Source organism: Gambusia affinis, linkage group LG08 (genome assembly GCF_019740435.1).
Source record: "Gambusia affinis linkage group LG08, SWU_Gaff_1.0, whole genome shotgun sequence".
Taxonomy (NCBI): domain Eukaryota; kingdom Metazoa; phylum Chordata; class Actinopteri; order Cyprinodontiformes; family Poeciliidae; genus Gambusia; species Gambusia affinis.
In genome coordinates, this window is record NC_057875.1 from 22,986,368 (window position 1) to 23,013,662 (window position 27,295).

The following is a 27,295-nucleotide window of genomic DNA, read 5'->3' on the forward strand; positions in this document are numbered from 1 at the left end:
TTATCTTCTCACTGCATGTCTGGGTCTCTGTGCAAAGCCGTGTCTGTCGCTCAGTTTAGTTACGCTGAAATTTCCACTCAGGCTTCGGAGAGTTGAAGCAAAAGACAGAAGAAGACACGGGAACGCTGAGGTTGGAGACGAAAAATATGCAATTTGTTCGGCATTACCTTCACCTGCGAAAATTTGGCCATTTATAATCACGCAAGTTTTTGTTTGTAAATGGAACAAAGTGAGAAAAACCTAGAAGAATATTATGAGTTGAGACACATTCTAGAGTTTACAAAATTATATTGTCAAACGATGCCTGTGTTTCATTTTCGAAATGACAAAATTAAAATTTTGTAAAGATGAATTGTTATTCAGTGAAGTGATAAAACTGGCATCATTTGAATTCCATCCCAGCCACCAAACGGTAAAAATAAATTAACTTATCAAAAAGGCTATCATGGGTTTGACATGTTGCCACATGTAATAAACACTTGTATGAGTCCAGGTGTTTTCTGTAAGGCCCTCAGAGTTTGTTAGAGAGCATTAGTCAATCAGCAGAGTCATGAAACCAAGGAGCACAGCAGACAGGTCAGAGATAAAGCTGTAAAGAAGTTTGTAGCAGGCTTATGTTATATAAAACAAAACCCTCTTCACATCTTACAGAGCTTTATTTGTTCCAGCACTAAAAAAACAACTGAGAGAGTAATAAGACCCGGAAATTCATCTAACAAGGGATTTTTAACTTTGATCCAGTAGTTTTGAATTTGTTTGGAGTTGCATTAGGATGATCCAAATTTTTATAAATGGTTGTGGAAGCATCATGCTGTGTGGTATTTTACTTTAGAAGAAAAGGGGGACTGCTGAGAGCCAAACGAAAATACTTAATATTACCCTTTTTAATATTACGTCCAGACCTACTTGGGGTCCAGTTGACAATCAGAGCGCTGTTTGGATAGATTTATACGACAGGCCAGCTGAAGGTTTCACAAACACGTCCAACGGGGCGCCGTCTCATAAAGGCTTCTCCAAATGCAGCATCCGCTATATGTAAAAGTAGAACGGGGTATTTTACGATACACAAAACATGACGGTTCAAAGAAGAGAACGTTTCAGGCAAAAAATAGCGCTGGCATATTTTTTGCCATGTTCACATGTGGTCGTTTAATATGGAGATTTTGTTTTTCAGCACCGAAATGTTTTCCAATTATGGGTTCTGATAATGATTTTATATATATAAGACATTCAAAACCTCAGTTAAGTGTGTGAAGGCAAGTGGAGACGACGAAGATGAACTGATTTTATTGGCTTTGTCGCGACATTTGATGAAAACCTTTTCCAATCGTAAAGCAGCTCAGCACATAAACAGAGATCCAACCATCTGACATGTCACAGAATATATTCAAAACATTTAATATTCAGCGCCTCCACTTTTATTACACAGTTAAATTATATGCAGTTTTGCTTAGCAGTCACGCACAAGCCTTTGAAACTAATATGTGTCATTCTTCATAGTCAGAGCAGCCATGTGTGCAAAATAAAACTAGCTTCTGACTAAGAAAAATCTCCAAATAAATTCCATTGCGTAGGTTTATTTCCAAACTGGGGCTTTTACTAAACAGAATATAAACAAAAATAAATAAATTAAAAAAAACACAGAAGTGCCGGTTCAGCAGCACTTTCTATGCTAAAGAAAAGTAAAACGTTAACGGCAGCAGCAACTTTGTTAGTGGCTTCATATAGGAGAGAAACGCAGCTGAACAGAAACATTCTGAGACCGTTTTCAAGTCTACGGTCACAACAACATTTATTTGTAATGCAGTACAGGTCTATGGTTTGATATGTATGAAGAAACCTAATGCAATGTAATGTCTGAAATAATGAAAGCACAGGCTAATAAAGATGATCATAACCTTTTGAAGGATGGTCTCTTAGAATAACTGAAAAAAACAAAATTGTTTCATCAATAATGCAAAATTGGAGAGTAGTAGGAAAAAGTGGTCAATATGTCCTCCAGTAGCCTAAACCTACAGGAAAACAACTGTAGAGACAAAACATTGAACCACCAACCTATGTTTCCATCCAATGGCCATGTGACTTTTGTGCAAACTTTAAAAAGGTCGTAACATAAGAAAATGCAAATTAGGTGGGGTTCCATCAGCTGGTTTTGAGCGAATCAACCAGGAAACACAAAGTGTGATTTTGACAGATAATGACTGTAGCAAACGAGATGTAGAGGCTGCATACTAACGTTAACCACACATTCCAGAAAAATGCAGAGAGCCCTTCTCTCTCAGCTGGAGGCTTAAACTTAGCAGTTTTTTCAACTTTCGTGCCTCTGGTAAGCCACTTTCTTAAATACAAGCAGATGTGTCAGAAGTGGGACTCAAACCCACGCCAGCAGGGGAGACTGTGGCCTAAAGGACCACTCGGCCATCCTGACATCTCACAGGTGTGTTAAAGTTGTCTTAGCTCCGTGATGCACTTTCTCAGTCCACTTACATGAAAGCAAACGTGTCAGAAGTGGGATTCAAACCCACGACTCCATCCCAGCCTGGAGTGCCTCTCAACAGCCACACCGGCCAGACAGGCTTCTGCTCTGGACCAAAGGTTTGGACTTAGACATTGAGAAAATTATTTTTAATTTTGTAATTTCTATTAACCTTTTCTTTGCAAAACTTATTTTTTTAACAAAATGTTGGTGGGAACATGGCTACTGACGCAAGGCTTCTTTTTGACAGCATAACATTAGTCTGTGGGACATGGCTTGTCTTGATGTGCTCCATTTTGTTGTAGAACAAAGAGAGGAAAGAAGTTCTAGAAAGTTAGAATACATCAGGTTATTTTAAGTACTGCCACCTGTGGGTGAGATCCAGAAGTAGCTTTAGCATGAAGCCAGGATGACCACGTTTTAAATCTAACATGAAATTGTGGGTTATTCGTCATGGGTAAACTTTTACTGTTCCTAAAGTTCTTTGTAATTTCATTAAATTCCTTTTGAATTCGTATTTTTGCGTTGTTTTCTTTAAAGTGGAACTCATTGTTGGGGTTTTCATGTTATTTAAAGACTTTTGTGTGTTTTTGCCTAAACGCGATGTTGGTATTCAGGTGTTGGTCACTGAACTTGTGACTATATTTTGCCTGTTATGTTATTAGATCCAACAGTCTCTAAAAACTGTGCTATGTAAACTCTCAACAGGTAAACTGAATGTTGGAGCCTGTTGGTTGTTTCTGCTTTTCAGGTACGTTGTTGAGTGGAATGGTACTCTGGAATGTAAACACCATGAATCCGGACACTAAGCAGATCTCTAGACTATTAAAAGGCAACAAGTGGATTTCAGGCATATCTGGGGGTTAATAAAAGAAACGGTTTTGAGTTTTTCACAAACAAGAAATGTCTGGTAAGTCTCCATGGAAACGTACCAAAAAGTGCTACATATTGCACAACTTAATGTTCAAATCTCATTCACGTAAACACCTTGCACATTTTCTTTATTTTGTGAACGTCACAGTTTCTATAGTAGCCAAAGATATATTAGTGTGCAAGTTCGTTTTTTTTAATTATTATTATTTTGTTTCTGTTTCAAGGGACTTCATTAGAATAAAGCAAATATCATCATGATTTTACTGTTCCTGGTTGGAAACTGTTTTGCATAAAGTTTGACTCTGTTCTCTGATCTTATGAAAAAGATTACAAAGAGTATGAAAGACATACAGCAGATGGTGCTACTTGTGCTACTTGCTGCCCTACGTGTAGAGCGTGATGTTTGTGGGCGGAGCGCGGCCATGTTGGCTCCCCGCTGTGACTGTTTTATCATGAAAGGCAGCGAGGCTCTTACATACGTGAGATGCTCATTTTATTCTTCCCACAAGCAGTTTGACCTCCTGCTATTTATGAGATGTGATTTCATAAAAAAAAAAGAAAGAAAAAAGCTAAAATGTGCAAGAGATTTATTCCCAGGTTATGAGGCAAATTTAATTTAAATATTCTTTGTTGATTTCTCTATAATTCGACAACTGAAGGGCACAGATGTTAAATTTATATGAATACTTTTAACCTGTCATTTTTCTATTTGTAACTGAATGATTCAGACCTTCTTTTTTTTAAAAATGTTTAGATTTTTTGTTTTGTCTTCCTGTTTGTGTATGAACTCTGTGTGTCCAGCCGTTTCCAACGCACGCTCAGTATATGCGGGGTCTTCGTGGACGAGTCGCCTCCAGCAGTAAATGGGACAAATTAAATGTCAGGCTACACTGGACAACATGAAAGACCTACAGATTAATTCATTTGCGATTTCAGACAATAAAGTAAACTTGAAGTTTCCCAGCTGGGAAACCCGTGGAGTCTGAAAGAGAACGCCGCCGCCGCCGCGTTCTGTAACCAGCCCGGTAAATAAATCACTTTTACATTTTCAAGTGTTCACACAGCAGTAGAGTTATATTCTCATAGACTGCCTTTTTTTTAGTTTTACACATGGGATTTCATCAGTAAAATTTAAATTCAGTCCACAGTACAATGAAAATCAAAAGGCCTTTGACCAAATCAGTTTCCATCTGAATAGTGAAGCCTTGTTATCTCTGTCTCGGAACAGACGAGCACACATTTTTCAAAGTCCTTTGAAATGCAATGTTTAGTCTTTGAAATTCATATGAAGTAGTCAAGGTAACTCTGTGTCTGTTTTGCCATGCGGATCCCTTTGACGCTCCTGAATCTGTGATTTCCACCTTTCATATATATATATATATATATATATATATATATATATATATATATATATATATATATATATATGTGTGTGTGTGTATGTATGCATATATCTTAGAGAGGTAGCTTTCCGGCCTTTACGTATCCGAACTGGGAATGACCCAGGCTGGATCTGCAGATCTCCGTAAACTAGAATAGCTGAGGTCGCGTTTGACAGATTTATCATTCTTTTGTGCTACATCAAAAACAGATTTTCTTACATGCACAAGATTTCAGGGTTTTCTGATCTCTGCCCCGACTCTAGAAATTCTCAATAAAAAGCACTGAAAAGCGGCCGAGTGTGGGAATCGGGTTTTTCTGTCTGTTCTGTTGTTGGCAAACCTTCCAGAATACATTAAAGGTAATTATCTAGGACAAAGGAACAGTGTTTTATTTCCAGCTGGAGACTACAATGACATTGTTTCTTATGTCCTCCAGAATGGGACTGTTGTTTATTTCCAGGCAAAGTAGAGAAACTAAATGTGACACCGTTAAGAGTTTGGCAATACCGTGAACTACAGTATGTACAATTTCAAAGTCAGCGAATTCACACTTGCTAAATGTTTTTTGTTTTGCCACATAAAAACAAATAACGTAATATCTGAACCATCTTTCACTCAATTTACAGGAACAAGTCCTTATAAGTGGTATTTCTCTGCCAGCTTTGCACATTTTGAGATAAAACGTCAGTGTTTTTTTTACCCAGCAGTATTAGCGACGGCGTGTTAGCTGCACCATAGATAAAAGAAAAAACAATGTTTCAAAAACCTATTCAATAAAAATCAATTGGATAGTCGCTGATGATAGCCATAAATTCGCAAGAAAAAATTATAATTGTGGATTATTAAACAAATAAATTCATTGTGTTAAAACTTTGATATTCTCTTACCGTACACATAAGGGCATTTTTGCAACAAAAAATACCAGAAGTCCTCTAAGGTGTGGTGGTGATTTCATGTCTGGTTGTTTTCCGAAATGTAAGAGGGTACATGTGAGTTATTTTCTGTGTCAGAACAGCATCTCTGGGAAAATATCCATGAGTGTATATCTAAAAATTTACAACTTAAATGTCAGAAGATCTGTGGTATGTTTTGTACCAAATGTCTGACTTTATAATAGTAAACTGACTATTTATCACGCTGGCTTTACAATGTTAGAGAATATTCCAGGTCTAATATTATAAATATATACCTTTAATCATGAAAAAAATTATTACGTGTGTTGCAAATGTACAACTTTTCCACACGAGAGAATATCCTCTCCTTTTTTCTTTTTTTTTTTTTTTTTTTTTTTTTTTAGCAATTATGCAAAATTAATCCAGAAATTTAGGCTTATACTCCTCCGTGGCCACATTTTGATTTTCTTTCACTCTCCTGTGGCCCTCATTCTTTTGTCACTTTACGTTTAATCCCGAAAGCTGAAACGCCTACAAATGGCACTCTCGGGCTTCCATACATATCACTGTTTTGCTTCAAAAGAAAGCGACCCGTTACCATAGAAACGACGAAAAGGCTCTCGAGAGTTTACTGTAGAAGGGAATTACATTAACGGGGAAAAAAAATAACATCTGGAGGCCGACGGGAAACAGAGCAAGCATGTTTTCCAAGATGACCAGCGACCGGACGGTTTGTCTGTAAGTTCCCCCCCGAACCGTATGCGAAGCTCAGCCGAACCCGGTCCGGTCCATCGTGGACAACACGTTTGTTCTGTTTGTGTTTGCAGGAACAGGAAGCCGACTGTCCAAGACGCGATGACAGGACGGGACTTTATAACGGCGCAGATTGAGCTGAGGGACAAGGAGAGAGAGTTGGATGAGCTGAAGCAGAAGACCCATGAGCAGAAACAGGTTTGGGACGGTCTGTCCAGCGGTTCTGATCCAGCTGTAGGAGACACTGCCCTAACGACGCTGGTTTTAATTCTGCTGCATTTAACTAACATTCACGGAACTCCGCAACACTTGGACTGGTCAAACTAAAACGGGATTGCTTCTAAAATAATTACAGACTCCATAAAACACTGTATTGTTCAGTTTGGTGAAGGGTAACTGTAATGTTTTTGTGTTTGTTTGCTTGTTCACTACATCAGACAGAATTATTGAATTGGTTATTCTTCCCCGTCACCTCAAATTTTGTGATTTTTATCATTTTGCTTGCGAAAACTAAAAAAATAAATAAATAAATAAAATAGCAATTTTTTTTGTTGTTGTTGTAGTTGTCTTAGTGTGGTTTCAGATCTGACAACTAGATCAGGGGCCAAAAACCTTTATCATCCAAAAACCTGTTTCTGTGTCTCACCAAACGAAATTTCCTCCCAGCCCTTTGTTGTGCTACATGAATCAATAAAAAGCTTTTTTTTTTTTTTTTCATCACGGCTGCTTTTAGATTTTAGAATAATGCATTTCCTTGAATCCTATATTTCTGAAATGTTTGAAAGCCAGCTTGTGACCTAATAAAAAGTGAATGTGGTGCAGAGGGTTTCCCGAAACATTGTGATTATTTTTGAGTTATTGCGACCCACTTGTGACTTTGGAGCTGGAGGTCGCGGAGCGCTGACCTCCATCACATCCTTAACACGACCCTGAAGCAGCAGAGAAAGATTAAACTGATTTGTTTAGAAATAAATAAAAGCATTTTTCTCTCTCTCTCTCTTATTCCACCTTTATTGTTGGTTCAGTTTAAAACACCTGCACAGCTCAATTGATTGCTAAAATAGATCGCAAGGAGAGGTTTATGTTAAAAAAACACAACAGGGAGCTCAAATCTGGGCAGAGTTATGTTCTACCAGAGATTATGCAAAAAAATTGTTGGTGCTTTGTAAAAACGTTCCAGTAGGATGGATTTTAATGCTGTCTCAGGCCAGACAAAACATTTGGCTTAAACTTCGCCTTAGGCTTAGATATCTTAGCCACCGAGGCAAGGCAAGTTAGAACCGTTTATATTTTATGATGTAACATTCGCCATTTATGTAACATTTATTTTTAAACATCCAGCACCGTTTGTTTACTTCTTTAGATCCAGAATCATGATGTTTTCATTGTGTGCCATGTCCAAACTCGTATCGTGTGACTCATAGGACTATAACTGAATATCTGTTTTGTTGAATTTTTTTTTTTTTTTTTTGTGGCAGTATTTGATTTATTTACATCGGCGTAATGAGGAGCTGCAGCAAACCACAAAGGAAGCGCGTGAGCAACGCTTCAAGCTGGAAATGTTTTTTCGGGTACTTCCAAAAATCACACACACACACACACGCACACACACAAACATGTTTATCAAGTTTGACATTCTGTAAGTCATTATTTAACACTGCTAAATATTTACTTTTATATTAAGGTGTGCTCACATATAAATGTTTAATCCTATTTTTTCTCTGAAAAGAAATACCTCAACAAACGTCTGATTAGCAGCTGGGGAATAAAAATAGGACAAGCTGTGAGATTTGTTTGAGGATACTTAGTCACCTTTAGGTTTTGGATTACACTACCTAAATTTCTGAGTTCTCTTCATGCTCATGTTTTGTCTCCTAAATGTCCAAAGGCACACAAATTGTTTACGCAACTTGTCTGTGACACTGAGTATATCCGTCCTTCTGCTCCAGGACGAAGAAACGGAATCCGACAGGTTGACGGCCGAGAAGGAGATGAAGGAGGCGATGGAGAAGGAGGCGGAAATCCAGAGGCTGAAGGAGGAGTGTGTGAACCTGAAGAGGAGGAAGCGGGAGATGCAGCTTCAGACCCTCAAATACACACACTACAGGGAGTTCTTGGAGCGCGTGCTCAAACTAACAAAAGTACGGAAGTGTCCCGACGTGTGGCGCAGTTTTCTTTTAATTGATTGATAGAAATGATGAGGGGGGGGAAAAAAGAAGGACACATTGAGACACAAGTTCAGTTGAAACAGTCTAAATGAAGTAAAACAAAAAGACACCTGACGTAACTCCATACAGACATTACAGCAGGTTTTCACCAACACCTCCAAGATTGTCCCTTCATCTGGTAACTCTGTTGAATCTTCCACATATTCCAATGTTGGCCTGAAAAGCCAAGACTGATCAGAAAAGATAAGAAACACATTTTAACCAAGAGTGCAGGAGAGAGAAACTCACGCCAGCGGTTTATGCTGAAGTCAGACATCATGTTTTTTGCGGTTCTGATGAGTGGGCGGGAGTCCGCTTTGACATATCACAGTGTGTACATGAATTTATTTTTGTCATATTTAAATATCAAATCTAATTTTAGGCTTGAGTCACGTAGTACTTGATGCAGCCTTGATTTCAAACACCTTTTTACTTTTACTTGAGTAAAATCTTTGGCCGCTTCGCCCAACTCTGATTAAAACCTGAACTGTGGACATTTGAAAAATCTAAAGCCAGGACTCGGTTTTTTTTTAACTTTATTCTTATTTTGCATTTGCACATCTGAGAAAAAATAAAAATAAAACATGATAGGGGATCTATTCCATCTGTCCTTTTCCTACTCACATAACGCCCTCCGGTATAGCCCACTTCCCGCTTTGGGAGTGGTCTCCGGTCCGCTTGACGCTCTGACATGCATTCAGAGTGTGCTCTGTGGATCGAATTCACACTCACACCTTCCGAAACAAACCGGACTTTCTGGGCAAATGAACTGGATTTCAATTACAGCGGACTAAACAGAGCTGGTGCGAAAATGTATTAAATTTACTTTGAACTTCGCATTTATTTTTTTCCTCCCGTTTGTCATCAGACGACCCTAACTCCATGTCTTGCAGTTCACCAACGTGGACGCGCTCGCAAGTTACTTGGAGAGCCTCCTCTACATCAGGGACCAGCTGTACCAGAGGGAGACTCAGGTGCAGGAACACATGGAGCAGCAGAAGAAAGCCTTCCAGATCCTGAAGGACCAGCACAACCTGCTGTGGCTGCAAAAGAACAACCACCTGTCGCAGCTCCAGACCAACCTGGAAAAGGCCCGCTCCAAAGCTCTGATATGGGTACGAGAGCGCCTAATCGTAGCCGAGGAGCCGAAGACGTTCCGAGAGACGCTCAGGTGTCGCGTGTGTTTCCACAGGAAAGGCAGTGGAACCAAATTCAGGAAACGGCTGCAAAGAAGACGCTGGAGCTGGGCCAGATCACGTACGCGACCCTTAACCTCTTCGAAATGGCCGGCGGGACGATTGGAGTGGGCGGTTTGCACATCAACGACACAGAGAAGCAACTGGACGCGGTAGGCACCCTGAGGGAAGCAGCGTAAGGCAGCCGGAGTCAGAAAAGAAAGAACTGATTGTGTGTTTCCTCCTCAGATCAAGAACTTCATGATGGACCACACAGACATTGTGAAACATTATCTCACATACTTGCACCGAGAAGCCAGAGGAAGCAAATCAGAAAACATTACAATTATTAAGTAGCAAACTGTCTAACTTTGTCACAAAGTGTCTATTTCAAACAAAAAAAAGTACAAATTACTTTCCTTCTCTCTCTCTTTTTTTTTCTTCTTTTTTAAATTTTTTTTTTTTTACCCAAACTCAAACCCTATTTTTCAGTCTTGGAATGCAATCGGATAGAAAAGCTGGATGGAAGTCGATCGTTGCAGTTTGTAGGACGTGGGATTCTAGTGCAACGCTTGCGCAAGATGTTTTACATTATATTTAATATTCTAAAAAAAAAAAACGTATGCAACCTCACAATATAAATTGGAAACAAAGTATTCCTGCAAAACAATTTAAAAAGTTGGATTTTCCATGTCGAGCACTTCCAGAGTTAAGGTCCATTTTGATTTCCCAGCTTATCTTGTCCTGGTTTTATCTGTTCCTGTTGCAAAAACACATAAATCCTGATAGAATTCCCCCAAGATTTATGGGCAGCTCTCAGGATTAGGCTCTCACCCTCCCACCCCTTATGTAAGTCTTGGACCCACCTAAAACAGGTAAACAGAAAAACTAAGTACACCCCATGGTCCAGCAGCTGGAATACTCAGCTTGTGGGGTGTTTTTCTTTTCTGTGGGATATTCTGTTGTCTCCCTATGAGGGAGTACAAGACCCACGCTAAGACAAAAAAACAAATTCATAAAATTACGACAAAGTCACAAAATTATTAAAATAAACTCATAATATTGCAAGAATTCATTCGTCTAAGAATAAAGTCTGAATATTACGGCAATAAACCATAGTGCTATGTTAATAAAGTCTGAATATTATGTCAGTGTTACGACTTTATTCTCATAATAATATGACTTTATTGTATTATTATGACATTATTCCCGCACAACTTTTTTTTCTTGGAATATTATATTAGTCTCGTGTTTTTATTGAATTCTTTTCTTGACATGGCTCTAACACTCTGTCGTATTCTTTCACATTATTTATTTATCTTTTTTTATCACTGTTATTATTATTATTATTATTATTATTATTATTATTATTATTATTATTATTATTAAACCCAAAGTTTGCATCTAATGCAAAAAGTGAAAGACAAAATGCGAAAATGCGGTGCTGACACCGAGCCCGACCACGACAACCAGACCCTGAGTCAGGCACACGCGTGACGGCGGCGTGTGCGCGTGCGCAGACGGGCCATCAGCCGTGACCCTAACACACATTAGCAGAAAAGAGCAAGATAACTCAATGAGGTGAGACTGGGACTTTTTAAGTAGACTTCGGGGGCTTTTTTTAAAAAAAATTTTCCACCGTGGCTGGACGCCTGAGCCCAATTTATGCCGTCGTTAGCTTTGACGACAGACGCTGCACTCATTTTAGACGTACAACACACGATAAGACGGAAAGGCCAGAGAGAGGTCGCAAGACGGCGGCGGGGGGGGGGGGGGGGGGCACAGAGCTGATCCAGAAACGGTTCAGCAGGAGGCGACGACACGGAGCGAATTAACATGACCTGCTTTCTGAAACAGTTTGCGAGGATCTGCCTTTGCTCAATCCGAGCGGGTCACGCAGAGGAAAGAATGCGCACCATGCTTACAACAGTCCAAATCATATTTCTTAGCAGATGTTCCCATTTCTTTCTTCTTTTTTTTCCTACTGGAAGAAAATTGATACCAGGAAAGGGGAGTCTTTCTCATTCATAGGTGCAATAAAAAACAATTACGTTGCCAAGTTTCTGGTATCATCCTCCAATCTACAGTGTTAGGCAATGAACGACCATTTATTATGTTTGCTTACCCTACGGTGTTTAGTAAGGCACGTTATTTTTGCCTGCAAGCCGAGTTTTAATCTGTTTATCAAACTCGTTGTGATCTGGGAAAGTACTGGAATCACATCTGCCCTTTTTCTATTTTAGGGCTTCGTGAGCAAAAGGCAATCCCAGTCTTAAATTACTTTGAATGTAAGTCATTGAGAGTGAAGTTAGCAAGACATTTTTACAGATTTGAAAATATTTGTATCGTTTTAGAGGCTTTTTCTTACTTTGCCATCTGAAATTATTATTGTTACACAGGTCAAAATTATTACCTCAACATAAAGAACTGACCTGTTGATTGAGTTTCTTTAACTTTCTAATGCTCAGAGCTCGTGCAATCAGGTTCAAACTAAGGGGTTTTGAAGGGATAGCATCGTGTTGTTTTTGGCAAGATGCTTTCTGATGTCTGCCAAAAACAACAGACATCAGTTTGGACTGGCCAAAATAGTTGACACTAATGAAAACAGGAGAAGGATAAACAAGGCTTACCAAGTGTCAAGAACTGGCGCAAGAAGAAACGTCAAGAAATTCAAAGTGGACCACACACACACACACACACACACACACACACACACGTGAATAACCCTGGCAAAGACAGCGAGCAAAATACCACGGCACGAGAAGTACCCAGGGACGTCTCCACAGATCACTGGAGCTCTACGCAGTGATGGACTGTAAGGTTACACACAAAAAAAACCCAAAACAAAACTCAGCTTTTGTAGAAGAGACACCTTGAAGCCAGACTGAAGTATGCTACCGACACGCTGGGAAATGACCACTCAAACCAGAACCATGTTGTTTAGTCAGATGCCTGTAGAGACACTGTTAATGTTCAGAGAAGGAAATAAGCGACTTGCAACCCAAGAAGCGTTGTGCTTTGGTTGAAACATGGCGGTGGCTTCGGCGAGTCTTGAAATGGAAGTCTTGCCTAATAACAAAATGTAAAGAAAGTTGTGGATTTCCCACCGATCCCTTCACTACCTAACTCGCTTACCTTTGAAAGGACATGAGGGGTGCTGGTGCATATCTCCATCGATCATTGGGCGAGAGGCGGGGTACACCCTGCACAGGTCGCCAGTTCATCACAGAAGTTGTGGATATGTTCAAAGAAAATCATGGTTTTCTCCTCTTACATTGCAGTAACCCAAACCGTAAGTTGTGCTGCTCTTAAAGAAACAATACTGACTGAAGTGCAGAAAGCCCTGACTTGAACTCATTGTCACAGTCCTATTTAGGGTTATATTACACAGCAGATGTAGGGATAACCCTGCTATGGGATTAGGTGTTTTAGTTTTTTAAATAAAAATGTTCCAATTTAGGTGAAAGTAATAAATAAAAAAGCAAAACTGTCCTGACATAAAGATCCAAAGGCTATAAGTTAATATCAGTGATACTGCAGTCTAACAGTGAGTCTGTTATGATATTTTTATAATGTTTTACTATAATTAGCACCTTGTCTGTCACACTGACCATTCATTTGCTGAGCCCCAAAAATGTTTCCGGACTTACTTTTTAAAATTGTGGCATCTTCTAACGTGTTTGTGTTAAACGTTAGCTTGTCCGATGACTTACCAAGCTAACTCTTTCAACAAAGAATAATGGCATCCAGTGAAAAACTGCTTCCTTTGTTACTTCAAAATAAGAGTTTCGGATCTATACTCAAGCTTAAAGCGCTCATCTTCGTGTTGTGGCCAACAATAACAGCTCAAGTGACCTGCTGTGACCTGCTGACAGCAGTGGAATAACTATGTTAGACTGACGGATAGGATAAGAAGTGTTGGGGCGTTAACATGACAACTGCAGCAGTTTTAACATTTAAAAGGCAATTTGTTTAAACTTAGAACCTTTTCAAAGTAAGAGCGGCAGCTGGAGCTTTTCTTACAAACATTGGTTCTTTTTTTAAGGGTCTCTGAAGCAGGGACAGTCCGTCTGTATGCACTGAGCTCCCATCATGACCTCTGACCTGATGTTTGACCTACACTGGTAGTCCCAGCTTCCTCTATGCTGCAGTTTGTAATACCTGGTTATCTTTCTCACTGCCCGCTCTGCATGTTGCTCCTCTAGGGAGCCTCTGGATTCCCTGGCATTCTACAACACTGTCATGTTTGTTTGGATCTTCCGAACCCACATGCAAAGATCACTCTCAGGAGAACCGTTCAAGGCTTTATTGACAATAATCAGTAGTAGCACGGCACAGAGGGGCTTAGTATGGGAGGGGGGTCCGATGGCTGGAAGGACACGCTCGGTGGGCACAGCGCACAGGACGGCACAGGCAGGAACGAATACTCCAGATTTTCAGTGAGGTTGGAGAGCTCACATAATTCTCTACTCTAGAACCAGATATACCGAAAGGCGACAACACTCTGGCAGCGAGGTGCCAGGGATCCGCTCCTCTTATGCGCTCGCTGATTACCCGCAGGTGCGCCAAAACGCGCCTGTGGGAAGAGCGTGTGACAAAACCCATAGACTCGAGGACACCACCTAGGAGGAAATCAGAAGAATAGTCGCACCTGCCGATCCTGACAAACACAAAGCCAAACAAACCAAACCCTCTGAAAAATCTGCTCACCCCTCCGACCTGTGGTGGCGCTGCAGCAAGAGCAACTGAAGGAAAAAACATGAAAATCAGAGCACAACTTTCTTCTTCACAATATGTGTGTGAAATGAAGTGGTGTCAGATTTGAGTGGTTGTAGGATTTCTCTTTTGTCTTTGGCAAAAGACTGTCAGACATTTCTTCCTCTAGAGCCAGACTCTAGTTTGTTTTGGTTGCATTTACCCAGAACGACCTGCGCCATAGTCCATTTCCTACTTCTGGAGAGGTTTCCGGTCCACTTGGCGTTCGCATATGCATCCGAACCGCACCAGAGTTCACTTCAACCGGACTCAGACCTAACTGAGACCTGGCTTTTTAAGTGGACCAGGGTTAGTTTTTTTGGTCCACGTCAGAGTTTCAAGTTCATTCACACCAACCCAAACCAACCGGACCATCCAGGCAAACGAATTAGAGTTTGATTATAGAGGAAAATACAGGGATGGTGTGAATACAGCCTCAAATTTCACCGCCTCCTGGATTCACATTCTGCTTTAATGCAACCATTTGTCAGGCGACGTAAACTTCCTCCTGTTGGTGAACATCTGCATATTATCTTTCATCCAGTCGCACATCATCTCCTCTTCCAGACCCTGAGAAATCTCCATTTTTCACATTCCTTGTAAATGATTGTGGGGGAAAAAAAATTAAATCCAGTGTTTTTTTATTTATGGGTTAAAATGATTCCTCAGAAAATGAGATTCTCTCTCCTAATGTCTTTTTTGGGGTGTTTTATTGTTTGTTTCTTTTTCCCAGTTCCTCCTTTTCATCGTGTTTCATTATGTTCGCCTATCTCCAGTCCTGTTAAAAGATGCTGTCAAGAAAATCTAAAAATATTCAACTTTCTGCTGTAAGGGATGTAAAATGTCTCACTGTTATCTTTGTGATGAGACTGTCCTCCCCATTTATGCCCTAAAACCGTCTGAGAAGTCTAATTTATATCTCTGATGGCTCAACATCTGCAGGTTTTGCACTTTGCATGTTATTCGGACATAATCCTGTTATGAACTATTCCAACCTGTTTTGACTATTTGGTTGAAAAGATGTAGCTTATGACAATTACAAGTCAGAATAATGTTAGTAAGTATGTTAACTAAATCCTAAAACAACAAAGATCCTTTCTCTTGTCAAAACTCCACGAATCTCTGGTCACAAAATTCAAGAACCCTAAACGTTCACACTGACTAATGTGCACAAGCAATCCAAAAAGGTTAAAGGTCATAAAGATCCAGTCCTGTAATCAGGAAATTAGGATTTCATCTTTGGATACACGTCTTGAGAAGTGAAGCTGCTACGACACAAGTCGGCGACCAACTAGAGACACGCGAATCAAAACGGAGGAAAATCTTTTAATATTATTTTAACATTCTGGCAGCACATTAGAGTAAAAACAGCTGAACTGTAGTGTTTTGAACGATCGAACTGAATGGTCTCAACACAGAAGGCTTTTAAACCCTTCAGTGGGATGCCGGTTTGTTGAGTCTTCTAGGTACCACTCTGTTGACCTCCTGGAAATGTGGCGATGTAAATCTTCACTTTATGAACTAAAGTTTGAGCTGAAGACTTTGTTGCTATTGGTGTGTTGCTGTGGCGTTTCAACACTGATTTGAGTTTCGTGACGCTCAAGCGTCGCGGTTACTACTCTGCCATGCCGTATTTAGCAATTTCAGACATGAAAAGTGATAAACTGATATCAGCAGCATGAGCTACGAACCTCAACACTACTGAAAAAATACAACTATGGACGATAGCAATAAAGGTGGTTCAGGTGTCCTATAAAACTCTTCGTTTTTAACTATCTCCCTCTCAATAGACTGCTCTGGTTTCTGTTTCTAATCAGAAACACTTGGTTCATTTATTTCCGTGCAAAACCTAAATGTGTTTTAATTGGTATTTAAAGTATGTTTATTGCAAACTTTCGAAGGGTTAGCATACCGATTCTGCCGTTAACCTCATTCCCACAGTGTGACCGCCATCTTTTTCTGTAAATGGTAATAACGGATTAAATCAATATGTGAGGCATTTACATTTCACCAGCTGGAGGAGCAGCTGACGGGAGAGGGGGGGGGGGGAGCAGATGAATGTGGAAGAAAAATGTACCACACTTAAATGCCTCTTGCTTCCTGAAGCCCTCCCAGCCAATGGGATTTGGCGACATCAAGTGGCTTTTGGACTGCGGGGAGGAGAAGAGACGACAGGCCACAGGGAGGATTCGAGAAGCCGCTGCGCAGCCACTAAAAATCTCACCTTAACGTCCAGCTGCCTCACTTCAGAAATGTTTTCTGCTGTTGACCTTTTGTTCGGCTGCTTCTAGAAATTGGTAATCGCCACGTGAAATTGCTCTAATAAACATTTCCTTTATAGGTAAGTAGTGACGACTCTCTGCCGAAACGGTGATTACACATTTTGTTCCAATAAAACGTTTATTGTACTCCTTCCAGCTGAACAAATGTGCCAACACTTTTTTTTTTTTTTTTTTTTTTTTTTTTTTTACTTTTCCAAACAAAAACTGATGCAGGTTTTGGCCCGACTGCAGCACTTCTCTGCTGGGAACTTCAGATTCTTGCAATCCAGATGGATGTGCTTTTAGAAATGTCTTTCATTCCAGTGTTGAGCCACCATATGGTACTCTGCATTTGGAGCAGCAATTATGGATCCTTAAACTGCCATAACTCACCCACTTTTTACAGATTTTAACACTTTAACGTTGCAGTGATGGACCCTTTATTACGCAGTCTCTATGAGCTTGAACTACGCTGGAAATGAGCTGTTACTGTGAGGTCTCTTGACGTTCTGTGCACAGGAAGAAAGCTTTCTTTTCAGCGATAAGCCATCATCGGCTCAAATGGAGACCTCAAGTGTAACATTGTAGGATCCGAGCAGCAATCAGTGCAGGGAACACTTGACTATCTGACATGGGACGTCTGCGGTTTGGAAATTTCATTTGAGGATTAAACAAAAACAATAAATAAAATCATGTGGAAGGCAACATTTACAACATCTGAGAAGGACAAGTTCAACGGTCTTAACTTGATCCGAGAAGAACCAATTAAAAACATGAAGGAAATTAAACAAAAGTCATTGAAATAGCTTGCATATTTCAGTATTTTGAATTTAATTTATTGTTGTTTGTCACTGTACACATGTACAATGAGAATAAAGTTAAATCTCATTGAACATGTGATAGAGTTAATCAAATTTAGTCAATAATGTATTATTTACAATCAATTTCAATATTGCTGCTGTTTAGTAGAGGTGTGTGATATTTAGTTTGGTCTTGTTTGAATACCAAGTAAATAGAGAGCCAGTATTACCGATACCAATACTTATTATTTCAGTTTGATATATCGTTAAACTTCTGACCTGAGGCTATTTTTGTGAATTTTCCTTTGAATTATTTTGTTAAAATTTGGACAGAATTGTTTTGCTAAAGTTTATAAATGTCTGCAAAATACGCTAAAAACATATTTATAAGACATACAGAAACAATAGAAAAATCAAACACATTTGTGTGCATTATGTTCTAAATAAAATGCTAATACTTAATATTTGAGAGCAAATTAGTCTGCTGCAACAAGCAATCACTGTAAGATGCACTCTACAATTTCCATTCGGATTTTCTTTTTCTGAAAGACGATTTCCATAAGGAGACTTCATAATCCATTTGTTTTTTGGTTATGAATATTGTTTATTTTGGATCTTTAATACATCTTCCAGTCCCAGTGTTAAATCTTCCTTACCAAATTAAACTTTACCTGGTCTTTGAGGGGGCAAACTTGAATTATGATGCTATTATCAATATATTCATTGAAAATTGTCTCGCAAAGACGATATTATTGTTTATTGCGATATTTACTGGGACAATTATCGCAAATCAAAGCAACATTTTATTTTTACAGTAGAATTGAGTAACTACAATACGACTTCAAGAGGGAATCTGTGTCGACCTGATACTGATAACGAGTTGGGACGGATATTATCGATGGTTTGGATTGTCTACTATCTACTCTGAACGTTTTCTCTGGAGTGATTAGGCTGCTGCAGGATCATGTCTATGTTACTTGGCCTAAAGACGAGGGTTTGTGGTCAGCGATCGTTTGTGCTAAAAATGACATAGATATTATTCCATGTCCTCAGCAGTGAAGTAATGTTCTTTTCACTCTGCCCCTCTATGATTTTGGTCTAATTTATTTACCGAGCTGCGATCATTATTAGCGGTGAAAGCGGCATTGGATAAAAACTGAGTGTACCCTCTAGCATTTTTTTGGGAACATCTTCCCAGAAACAAGTTTTTTTCGGTCAACTCCAAGGAAGGTAGAGACGGTGGTGAAGGGAATGAGCTGAACTAAGACAAAATCAGAGAAAGGCAGGGTGCCCATCTTAATAATCCACACTTCTTTTTGAGTGAAATGAAAGAGTTGTGTAATTAAGCCAGAAACGGCCTCCAAGTCAAACACACCGTTACCCCGGTGCGTCTGAGAAAGCTGTTCCAGGGCCGACTGCCAAACTAGCTCTGCTGCTAAGGAGGAAAAAGCATGTGGACGCTGCAGCGGTTTAATTTGGTAAACTCATTAAAAGAAATTCTTAAGCCTCTCCTCATCCCACCAAAAAAAACCCCAACAAAAAACAACAACCTTAAACAACAGAGGATATCTTTTTTTTTTTTTTATCCCATTACAAAATTAACCTCATGACAGTCTAAAGAAGAAGTCAAATAGCTGAGATGAATTTCTTCTTCTGCCCCGCCACTTCGTATCTTCACCCTTCAGTGACATGAAACGCCGCACTTTTTCCAGAACAGTGGCCTCATCCGGGAGGTCTAATCCTGAGCTGTTTGCTTTTATGCAGGCTTCGCAACTGAACCTCCTGGAGATTAGACCGCTGCTCTAAAAAATAATTACATTGAAGTCATGAAACCGACGTGTAACCTAATGCGCGGAGGGAAGGAGGGAGAAAAGGGAAGGAAAAAAAACAACAAAAAAACCATCATCCGTGCGAGGCCTTCGTGAAGCCAGACCACCAGTGAAACGCGTGAGAGGAAATATCCGATGGGAATGCAGTTTGTCATGAACTCTGGAAGTTTGTCTTTCTCTCCTTCTTTTTTTTTTTTTTTTATGAAATCAAATATCAATGCGCTTCATTAAGCGCGTTGAGCGCATGCTCTGTTGAATCGCGCGCTTCCGTTAGCATCTGTTGCGTTCAGTGCGCTCGAGCTCTTTTCGTGCGGCTCTCGCTCTCTTCGACGACGTGGCGTAAAAACCTCCAACGATTTGACTCTCAGCCGTCTAACGAGCCGTTGCGCCTTGTTTTTCAGGGGCGAGAAGGAGGCACCGTCTATGCGGCTTTCAGCTAAAGTAAAGGAGGGAAGAGACATAGTGGAGAAAGATACGGGTTCAACCAGTTTTATGAAAATGTTGCATGCGGTCACTTTTTTTGAGGTAAAAGAAAAATCTTTAATCGGTTAAAAGTGCACAAAGAAAGAAAAAAAAGACTATTTGCTCTGTGTTTTTAGTCAGGGTTTGTTTTAAGCAACCCAGACCCCTTGGAAATTAAATCACAAATCCTTTCTGAAGATAGCCAAGCTCCCGACAGCTCTTACATTTCTCAACTTACCAACAAAATGGCAGCGAAAGAGACTTGGGAGGGCAAGGTTATTTCTGGGCTCGCTGTATCTATTTGTTCCAGCTCAAGAGGTTTTTAAAACTACCTGAGAAAAAGTAAGTAAATAAATCAACTCTTTTGGATCATTAGATTTTTACATTTAAATGATTAAACGATCTCCGACATGTATAAACGTAAATCCGGAGACATCTGGTGGGGGGTAAACACTTTGAATTTGCTTACTCTGACTTGATAAATGCTTACAAAATATAATAATATAATAATGACAAACCCCATTTTATTTCATGACTCTCACCGGCTCTCAGAGGTTGTTCCAGACTTGGAAACGCGACCTCAACTTATGGTTTTGCTTTTACGGACCACACAAGAACATCGCAGCTTGAAGTCTCGGCTGACGGCGTCATTTGTAAATCGAAGTGTTTTTTGTCTCTGGCAGCATTCTAGAATCATCGAGATATAAATACGTCTGATATATCAATTTATGTTACCTGGAAATATTTTTGTTCCACTGCAGAAAAAAAGAAAGAAAGTGGGAATAATAGAGCAGGGCAAACTCTGATTGAGACAGACAGAACTCGTTTGCAATCATTTAATTAGCTGTGGACGTTTTTAAGTAGTCAGTGGTTGATTCCCTGATTAAACTCTTAATCCTTGTTGCTGATTTATGCTTTTTATTTTTTTATTTTTCCAACGAGTAGAGGTTTTGCACTGCCATGAACGTATGGAGCGACAAAGAGAAGTATCAAGCCGTCACAATGATGGCCTAAAACCGTGACAGCTGAAACGTGTCCCTTCTGACACACAACGCTCACCCGGTGCTCACCTCAAGGGAAAATCTTGCTAAAACCTCTTTTCCTGCGCTAAATACTCCAAATTAGCCTGTGGAAAGACGGTGCGTTCCCTTCAGGTTCATCGTGTGAAACCTGAAGATTTCCTGTTCAAAATCCCTGAGTGGGCTCCAGACATGAATGTTTTTATCTAAATGTATTTCATGCACTCACAATGAAATTACTGAGTCATAATGCGACAGTGAGAAATACCCCAATCAGCAGAACCTCAGCGAACTGCTCAGCAAGAAAACATTGTCAGCGGGGGAGGCAGAACATGATGTTCCTGAAGAATCAAACTGTTCGTGTCCGGTCAAGGAATTTATTTATTTTTTTTTACATATCTGTGAAAACTGTCGCCTTCTTGTGACGGTGTAATATGAGACTGATCATTGAGTTTTCTCTGCCTTCGTCCTATGTTCCTGCTGGCACCTGAACAAATACGCGGCTCCGTCAGAAACAACCAATCAGAGCCAGGGGAGGGTCTTGGCGCTGTCAATCACCCACTGGTGATGGCAGATAAACATGATAAGTTGTTTCTCCCCCATTACCACATTTAGCAGCGTGTTCATTAGCATGATTGACAGCTCTAAGGCCCTCATCCTGGCTCTGATTGGTTGGTTTTTGGGGAGGAGGTGTAGGAGACTAATCTTTTCACAGATTATCTCATAACATACAAATATTTAAATATTTGATACCGACACTGAAAAATGCGGAAGCCAAATACGTTTATCTGCTTCACGACCAGGCATGTTGTTTTAACTCGTGCAGCTGGGTATCTTCATCTCCATGAGATTTTGTTCAGTTCCCACGTGTTAATTTATTATTAATTTGTTTTTCTCCTTTTCCCATAAGCCCTGGTTTCGCCAGAAGACACGCAAGAGGTCCAAGTGGCCTCCAAATAAAAAAAAATAAAAAAAATAGTGACATAGAGCAGAGTCTTTGCTGGGATTCCTCCCCCGAACTGGTCCCCGAACGCCCCATGCAACAGGTGGAAACAGTTGGACGTGGTCGAACGTCTGTATGCTATGAGGACATTAGATGTGTTCATGTTTGTTCCTTTAAATCTGTCAGCAAGTCACGCTTCAGCAACGTTTTGAAAATGCACACTTTTGAACACACCAGTGTGTGCTTCTCTCCGTCCTTGTGCCAATTCTCCTGTTTCTCCCTCTTGTTTACAATTTTAAAGATAACATTAACTGAAGAACGTGACATGTATTCTGCATTCCTTTTTCTCTTTCACCACTTCATCACTAGCATATTTCGTGCCAAGAAAAGTCCTGGAACTTTGTTCCAAACTTTGGAAGCTTCTTTCCTTCTGCCATGTTAGTCCTACTCAAAAAAAAAGAAAAAAAAAAGAAACGATCCCCAATAACAAGTGGAAAACCTCTGTCCTGTTTGTCTGTAATTTGTTTTCTCATGTTGACTCATTAAGCATTAATGGGTCCGTTGAGTAATTGCGTGCCCTTCTGCTGTTCCCTCCCACCTCTTTGACTCTCCGCTGATGCGACTTGGGCTGTTTGCTGCGCTTTCCTGACTGCGAGCCAAGCTTCCCAGCCGTGTAAATGATGAGAAACAGGCAAATCCTTCCCAGATGTTCCAGCCGATGGACCCTCGTTTATCGACCGAGGAGTCATAAAGCGAAAAAAAAGAAAAGAAAAATGAAAGAAAACGGTGATTTCCTCTCCTACTTAAGCAACGCGACTGTTCCCTGGTGTTCCCTGCTTATGGTGAAAACAGGCCCCATGGCAGCCGGGTTGTCACGGTGTGTGAGGTTATTCACATGTTCACCGTTTAAAAAAACAAACACAGGCTGTTTGATTTCTAGTTTGTGTTGATTTTAAATCAGAACCTTAATCCCAAATGGTGCGATTCAAAATAAAACTTTAATTTTGTACGCTGTTTAAAAGAAAAAGAAGAAAAAAGAAGTGCATAATTTATGGTAAAATACCAACAGCTGTGAGTAAATATGACCCTTGTGTAAAAGATAATTCGATGTAATTTCTCGGCAGCCGCCACTTAAGCCTTTCAGGACTGGAAACTGTTTATGGAAAATTTCTAATGAGACTAAATCAGTGGGGAAGAATGTGGCATAACTGTGTGATACATTATGGCATTTTATTGTAAAATGATAGAATTTATTGTAGTAAATATATCCTTAGTGTGTAAGACATTATGAAACTATATTTTGGCAACCTGCCATTTCAACAGTTCAGGACTGTAAAAATAACTTGAAATTTCTGTTTCTTGAATTTTGGTAATTCTATGGTAATGTGATGTTAAGGATTTCATTGTCCGTAAATGTTGGCATTTTACTGCTTTCCTTTTTCCCTATAAATGTTGTAGATTTTATTTTTTATTTTTACTGAGTACGCATTAAGTTTCATACATCTCCTCAAATAATGGGAAAAAAACTCTGCTGGTGTTCAGTGAAGTGAATGTTTCCAGAATAAGTCAATGTCAGACTTTCAAACCGTTTCCAATTCTGCAAACTCCACACATTTAGGAAAAAAAAAAAAACAAACAAACAAAAAAACTGTTTAACCTTTTTGGAAACATTTCTAAATGCCGATTTCTTGCCTCCCTCACACGCCTTTTTGTGTGCATGAAGACTTCTTCCTGCCACGAGCCACCAGTTCGACAGCAGGCTCATGTGACGCCGCAGCCGTAAATTACAGAGAATTTGTTTTGTTATTCTGACTGTTTTGTTTCACATAATGCCACGTGGAGGAACTGATGTGACCCCTAATGTTCATCTGCTCATATGTTATGCGCATATAAATCATTTCTAAGTACCGATACATACCAGATGTATGCAGGAGACAAACAAAAAAAAAGAAAAATAAAGCTGGTGCTCAGTCAGGTCAGACATCTGCAAACCTCCACTTCCAAGTTTTTGCTGCGGATGCTCGATTTGGGCAAAAAGTATCGTTTCGGTCTTGTTTGCCCAAAGAACCTTCTCCCGTGTGTCTGACGTCTTTCTCTGCAGGCTTAACGTGAGTCGTTTGTCAACAGATTTTTCACACCTGAGCTGTGGATCTCGGCGGCTCCTCTAGAGTCGCCGTGTCCGTCTTGTCTGTTTCTGATGATTTCCTTCTCTTGCGTCCCACCAGACCGCCAGGGCAGCAGGCGCTGCTCGTCAGACGGGCTCTGCAGATTGGTTGTGAACTAGTTGGACCAGCCACAACAGCAGACGTTTGGCAGCTTAGTGGCGTCACGGCGCCAAGGACGATATGGATCCGAAATACTGTTTTAACCCATTTAGAACGCTTATCAGACCATCTCTGAACAACTTGGTATAAAGACGATTTGTTGATGGAGGGGTGACAAGAAAAGAGTTTTTCTTTTTGGAACAGAAGTTCATATCTGAGTAGGTTCGTTTTGTGCAGTATTAAAATGGCTACATCTCTTAGTTTTATGAGGAAGATATTTAAAAGCAAAGTGCGTTCAAGTAAAAAAGAAATTCTTTGTTCTTTTGAAAGCACATATATCGTCACTGCCAATGTATCCAAAGTCAAGTCTTATTAAACCACAAGACCAGAGTCCATTAGAGATTGGACCAACGCAAAGATGTGGGGTAAAAAATAAACAACAAAAACACTGAATTTGTTATAAACATTGATTACAGTGGGGTTACGTTCAAAACGACTACGATAAGTGAACCATGGAATAGAAAACTTTTTTTTTTTACAATTAGCAACTATTACATGTACTGTATACAAATACAGTGACTCACGTGTAGGCCGTTTCACTGCTCTTCAGACTGCTGCATCCTGACTGCGCTCTGCAGTGTTCTCTTCTTCGAAATTACAAGATAATTTGGCCAACTTAATGTTAATTTGCCAAGCTGTTTTATGTACGTACATATAACTGCACGAGACGACAAAATGATAGCACAATTCGTAGCATGTTTTGATACAAGAAGCGGGAGTGAGTTTTTAGCGAATCAGAATGCAGAGCACAATGCACCAAAAAAAAAAAAAAAAAAGCATTATGAAAATCCGCGAAATAGCGAATCCGCGATAAGTGAACCGCGAAGTGGCGAGGGATCACTGTAATGGAACAAATGTGACGGCTTGAAGAGAAGGTTTTATTTATTCCGAAGCGTTCCGCATTTAAGAGTTAGGAAACCAAGTCGGTTTATGTTGCGAAAAGCTCAACAAGTTAACATAAAGAGTTGAGTCTAAGATTTTAATACGGTTGACAACCAATTTGGTTCAGTCTACCAATAAAAACTGAGGTACTGTACAGAAAAATAAGTCAATTATTTAAAACAACATGCCAAAACATCAACACAAGGCATAGAGCACCCATATTAAAATCAATTGTTTTGTTTTTTTAAGTGACCAGTGATTCAATAAAGAAATATATATATATAAACAACACAAAAAACATACAGGAAACATTCCTGTATGTTTCCTGACAGACCACCTCGGCTCTGATCTGATCTGGTCGCTGAAACGAATCTGAACGGGAGCCAAGCGGCTGCTGCTGTTGCTGCTGCTGCCGCCGCCGCTGCTGCGCGATTCAATTTGCATGCTAATGAGGGATGACTTGTACAGAGCTGTGTAACTTGGCGGATAATTCAATTATGTAGCTGTTTATTTGGAAAGAGAAACTTCAGATCAAGTCATTTGGGGTACCGGTGGAAACAAATGACGCAGTGGGATCCAAATCTCCAAACAGCAGCCTGTGAGGTGAATAGAATCTAGCGTGTTTATTCTTACGTGTTTAATTTAAGAATAAACTGCAGTTTTGTGTCAAATTATATTGTTTGAAAAATAAACACAGGTCCACCAGCACACAGAAGGTTTTCCGTGAGCTCTGCTCCGCACATGATTCACATTATTCAGGTAAATAATCGAAGGTGTAGGCCAGGGCCGTGCACAGACATTTTGAGGGGGCTCAAGTGCAAAAAAAAAACCAAACAAACAAACAAAAAGGCACCTTGAACAACACGTGGAGTTGCCAGCGGATTTTTAATTTCACACTGACAAGAAAATAAATACTTTTTAAGTATTTATAACTTTAAAGTTATCTGTCATAAGAAAAACAAAAAGAACATTGTTCAAAGAAAACAGTTGAGAACAATTTCATGAATTTGAAACAGAAAACCTTTTCGTACCTGCATTTGCTTACATGTTCAGGGTATGCAGAGTACAGGTCTTGGCGTCTGCCTATTCCTTTGTTGGTAAATTATTGTGTTGTAAAAAAAAAAAGTTGTGTTTTATTTTCATCCATCCATCCATCCATTTTCTGAACACCCTTCTTCCCTAATGGGGTCGGGAGGGTTGCTGGTTCCTCTCCAGCTGCGTCCCGGGCGAGAGGCGGGTTCACCCTGGACAGGTCGCCAGTCTGTCGCAGGGCAACACAGAGACATACAGGACACACAACCATTCACACACACACTCACACCTAGGGAGAATTTAGAGAGACCAATTAACCTGACAGTCATGTTTTTGGACTGTGGGAGGAAGCCGGAGAACCCGGAGAGAACCCACCATGCACAGGGAGAACATGCAAACTCCATGCAGAAAGAGCCCGGGCCGGGAATCGAACCCAGGACCTTCTTGCTGCAAGGCAACAGCTCTACCAACTGCGCCACTGAGCAGCCCATGTTTTATTTTATCGATTGTTATCCCAATATTATTATTATTTTTGTGATTTTGTAAATTTACCAAAAATAAAGCTGATCTGAATCTACAAGTAATAGTGAGTGCAACTAGAAAGCAACCAATCCTGTAGGGCACAGTGACATGAGCGTCTGGAAACATTTTTTATTTTTATGTTTTTTACATAATTCTTAGAATTAATAAATTATTATGGATTGATGAAAAGGTAAAACTGTTACAAAAAGAATGTGGAGTAATATAATAATATGTAATATAAATCCAGAAATAGAGTCACGGACCACACGCAATATATTGTAAAAAAATAAATAAAAAATAGCACAATTTCAAAAGGACACTTTTTCTTTTCTCCAGAGAAAAAAGAGCAGCTGCTCCAGCACCACCTAGTGTCCGTAGTATCCGGCGGCTTATGTTAGATCTTGATTGACAGAACTACAGTATAGCTTGAAAAAAAAAAAAGAGATGTCTTCTAACACAGAGCTCAGAAAGTACAAAAACAATTCAACACTGTGCGACAGAGATCCCAGTCCGAGCAGAAATCTTGATGTTCCAGAGCAGAGCTGCCTGGAAGAGGGTCAAGCCAGACGAACGCATGACCTTGTTTCTTTCAGGTAATGCTTCACACCGCGTGGCTGCTACTGGTTCCCATCATCTCCACAACAGCAGTCTGAAGCTCGCTGAGAGATATCTTAGCAACACGTCCCGTGGACGTCGTCGTTCATCAC

General features: G+C 40.0%; 1 protein-coding gene across 1 annotated transcript; it reads left to right on the plus strand.

The window, feature by feature from the left end:
• The first annotated feature begins 6,210 nt into the window (after positions 1-6,210).
• cfap73 (cilia and flagella associated protein 73) lies at positions 6,211-10,173 on the plus strand. The gene is made up of 7 exons (XM_044125379.1): positions 6,211-6,362; positions 6,452-6,575; positions 7,856-7,948; positions 8,327-8,518; positions 9,478-9,699; positions 9,777-9,932; positions 10,009-10,173. Exons 1-7 carry the CDS (start codon positions 6,325-6,327, stop codon positions 10,114-10,116), a joined length of 933 nt encoding a protein of 310 aa, XP_043981314.1. The 5' UTR covers positions 6,211-6,324; the 3' UTR covers positions 10,117-10,173.
• The last annotated feature ends 17,122 nt before the right edge of the window (positions 10,174-27,295 follow it).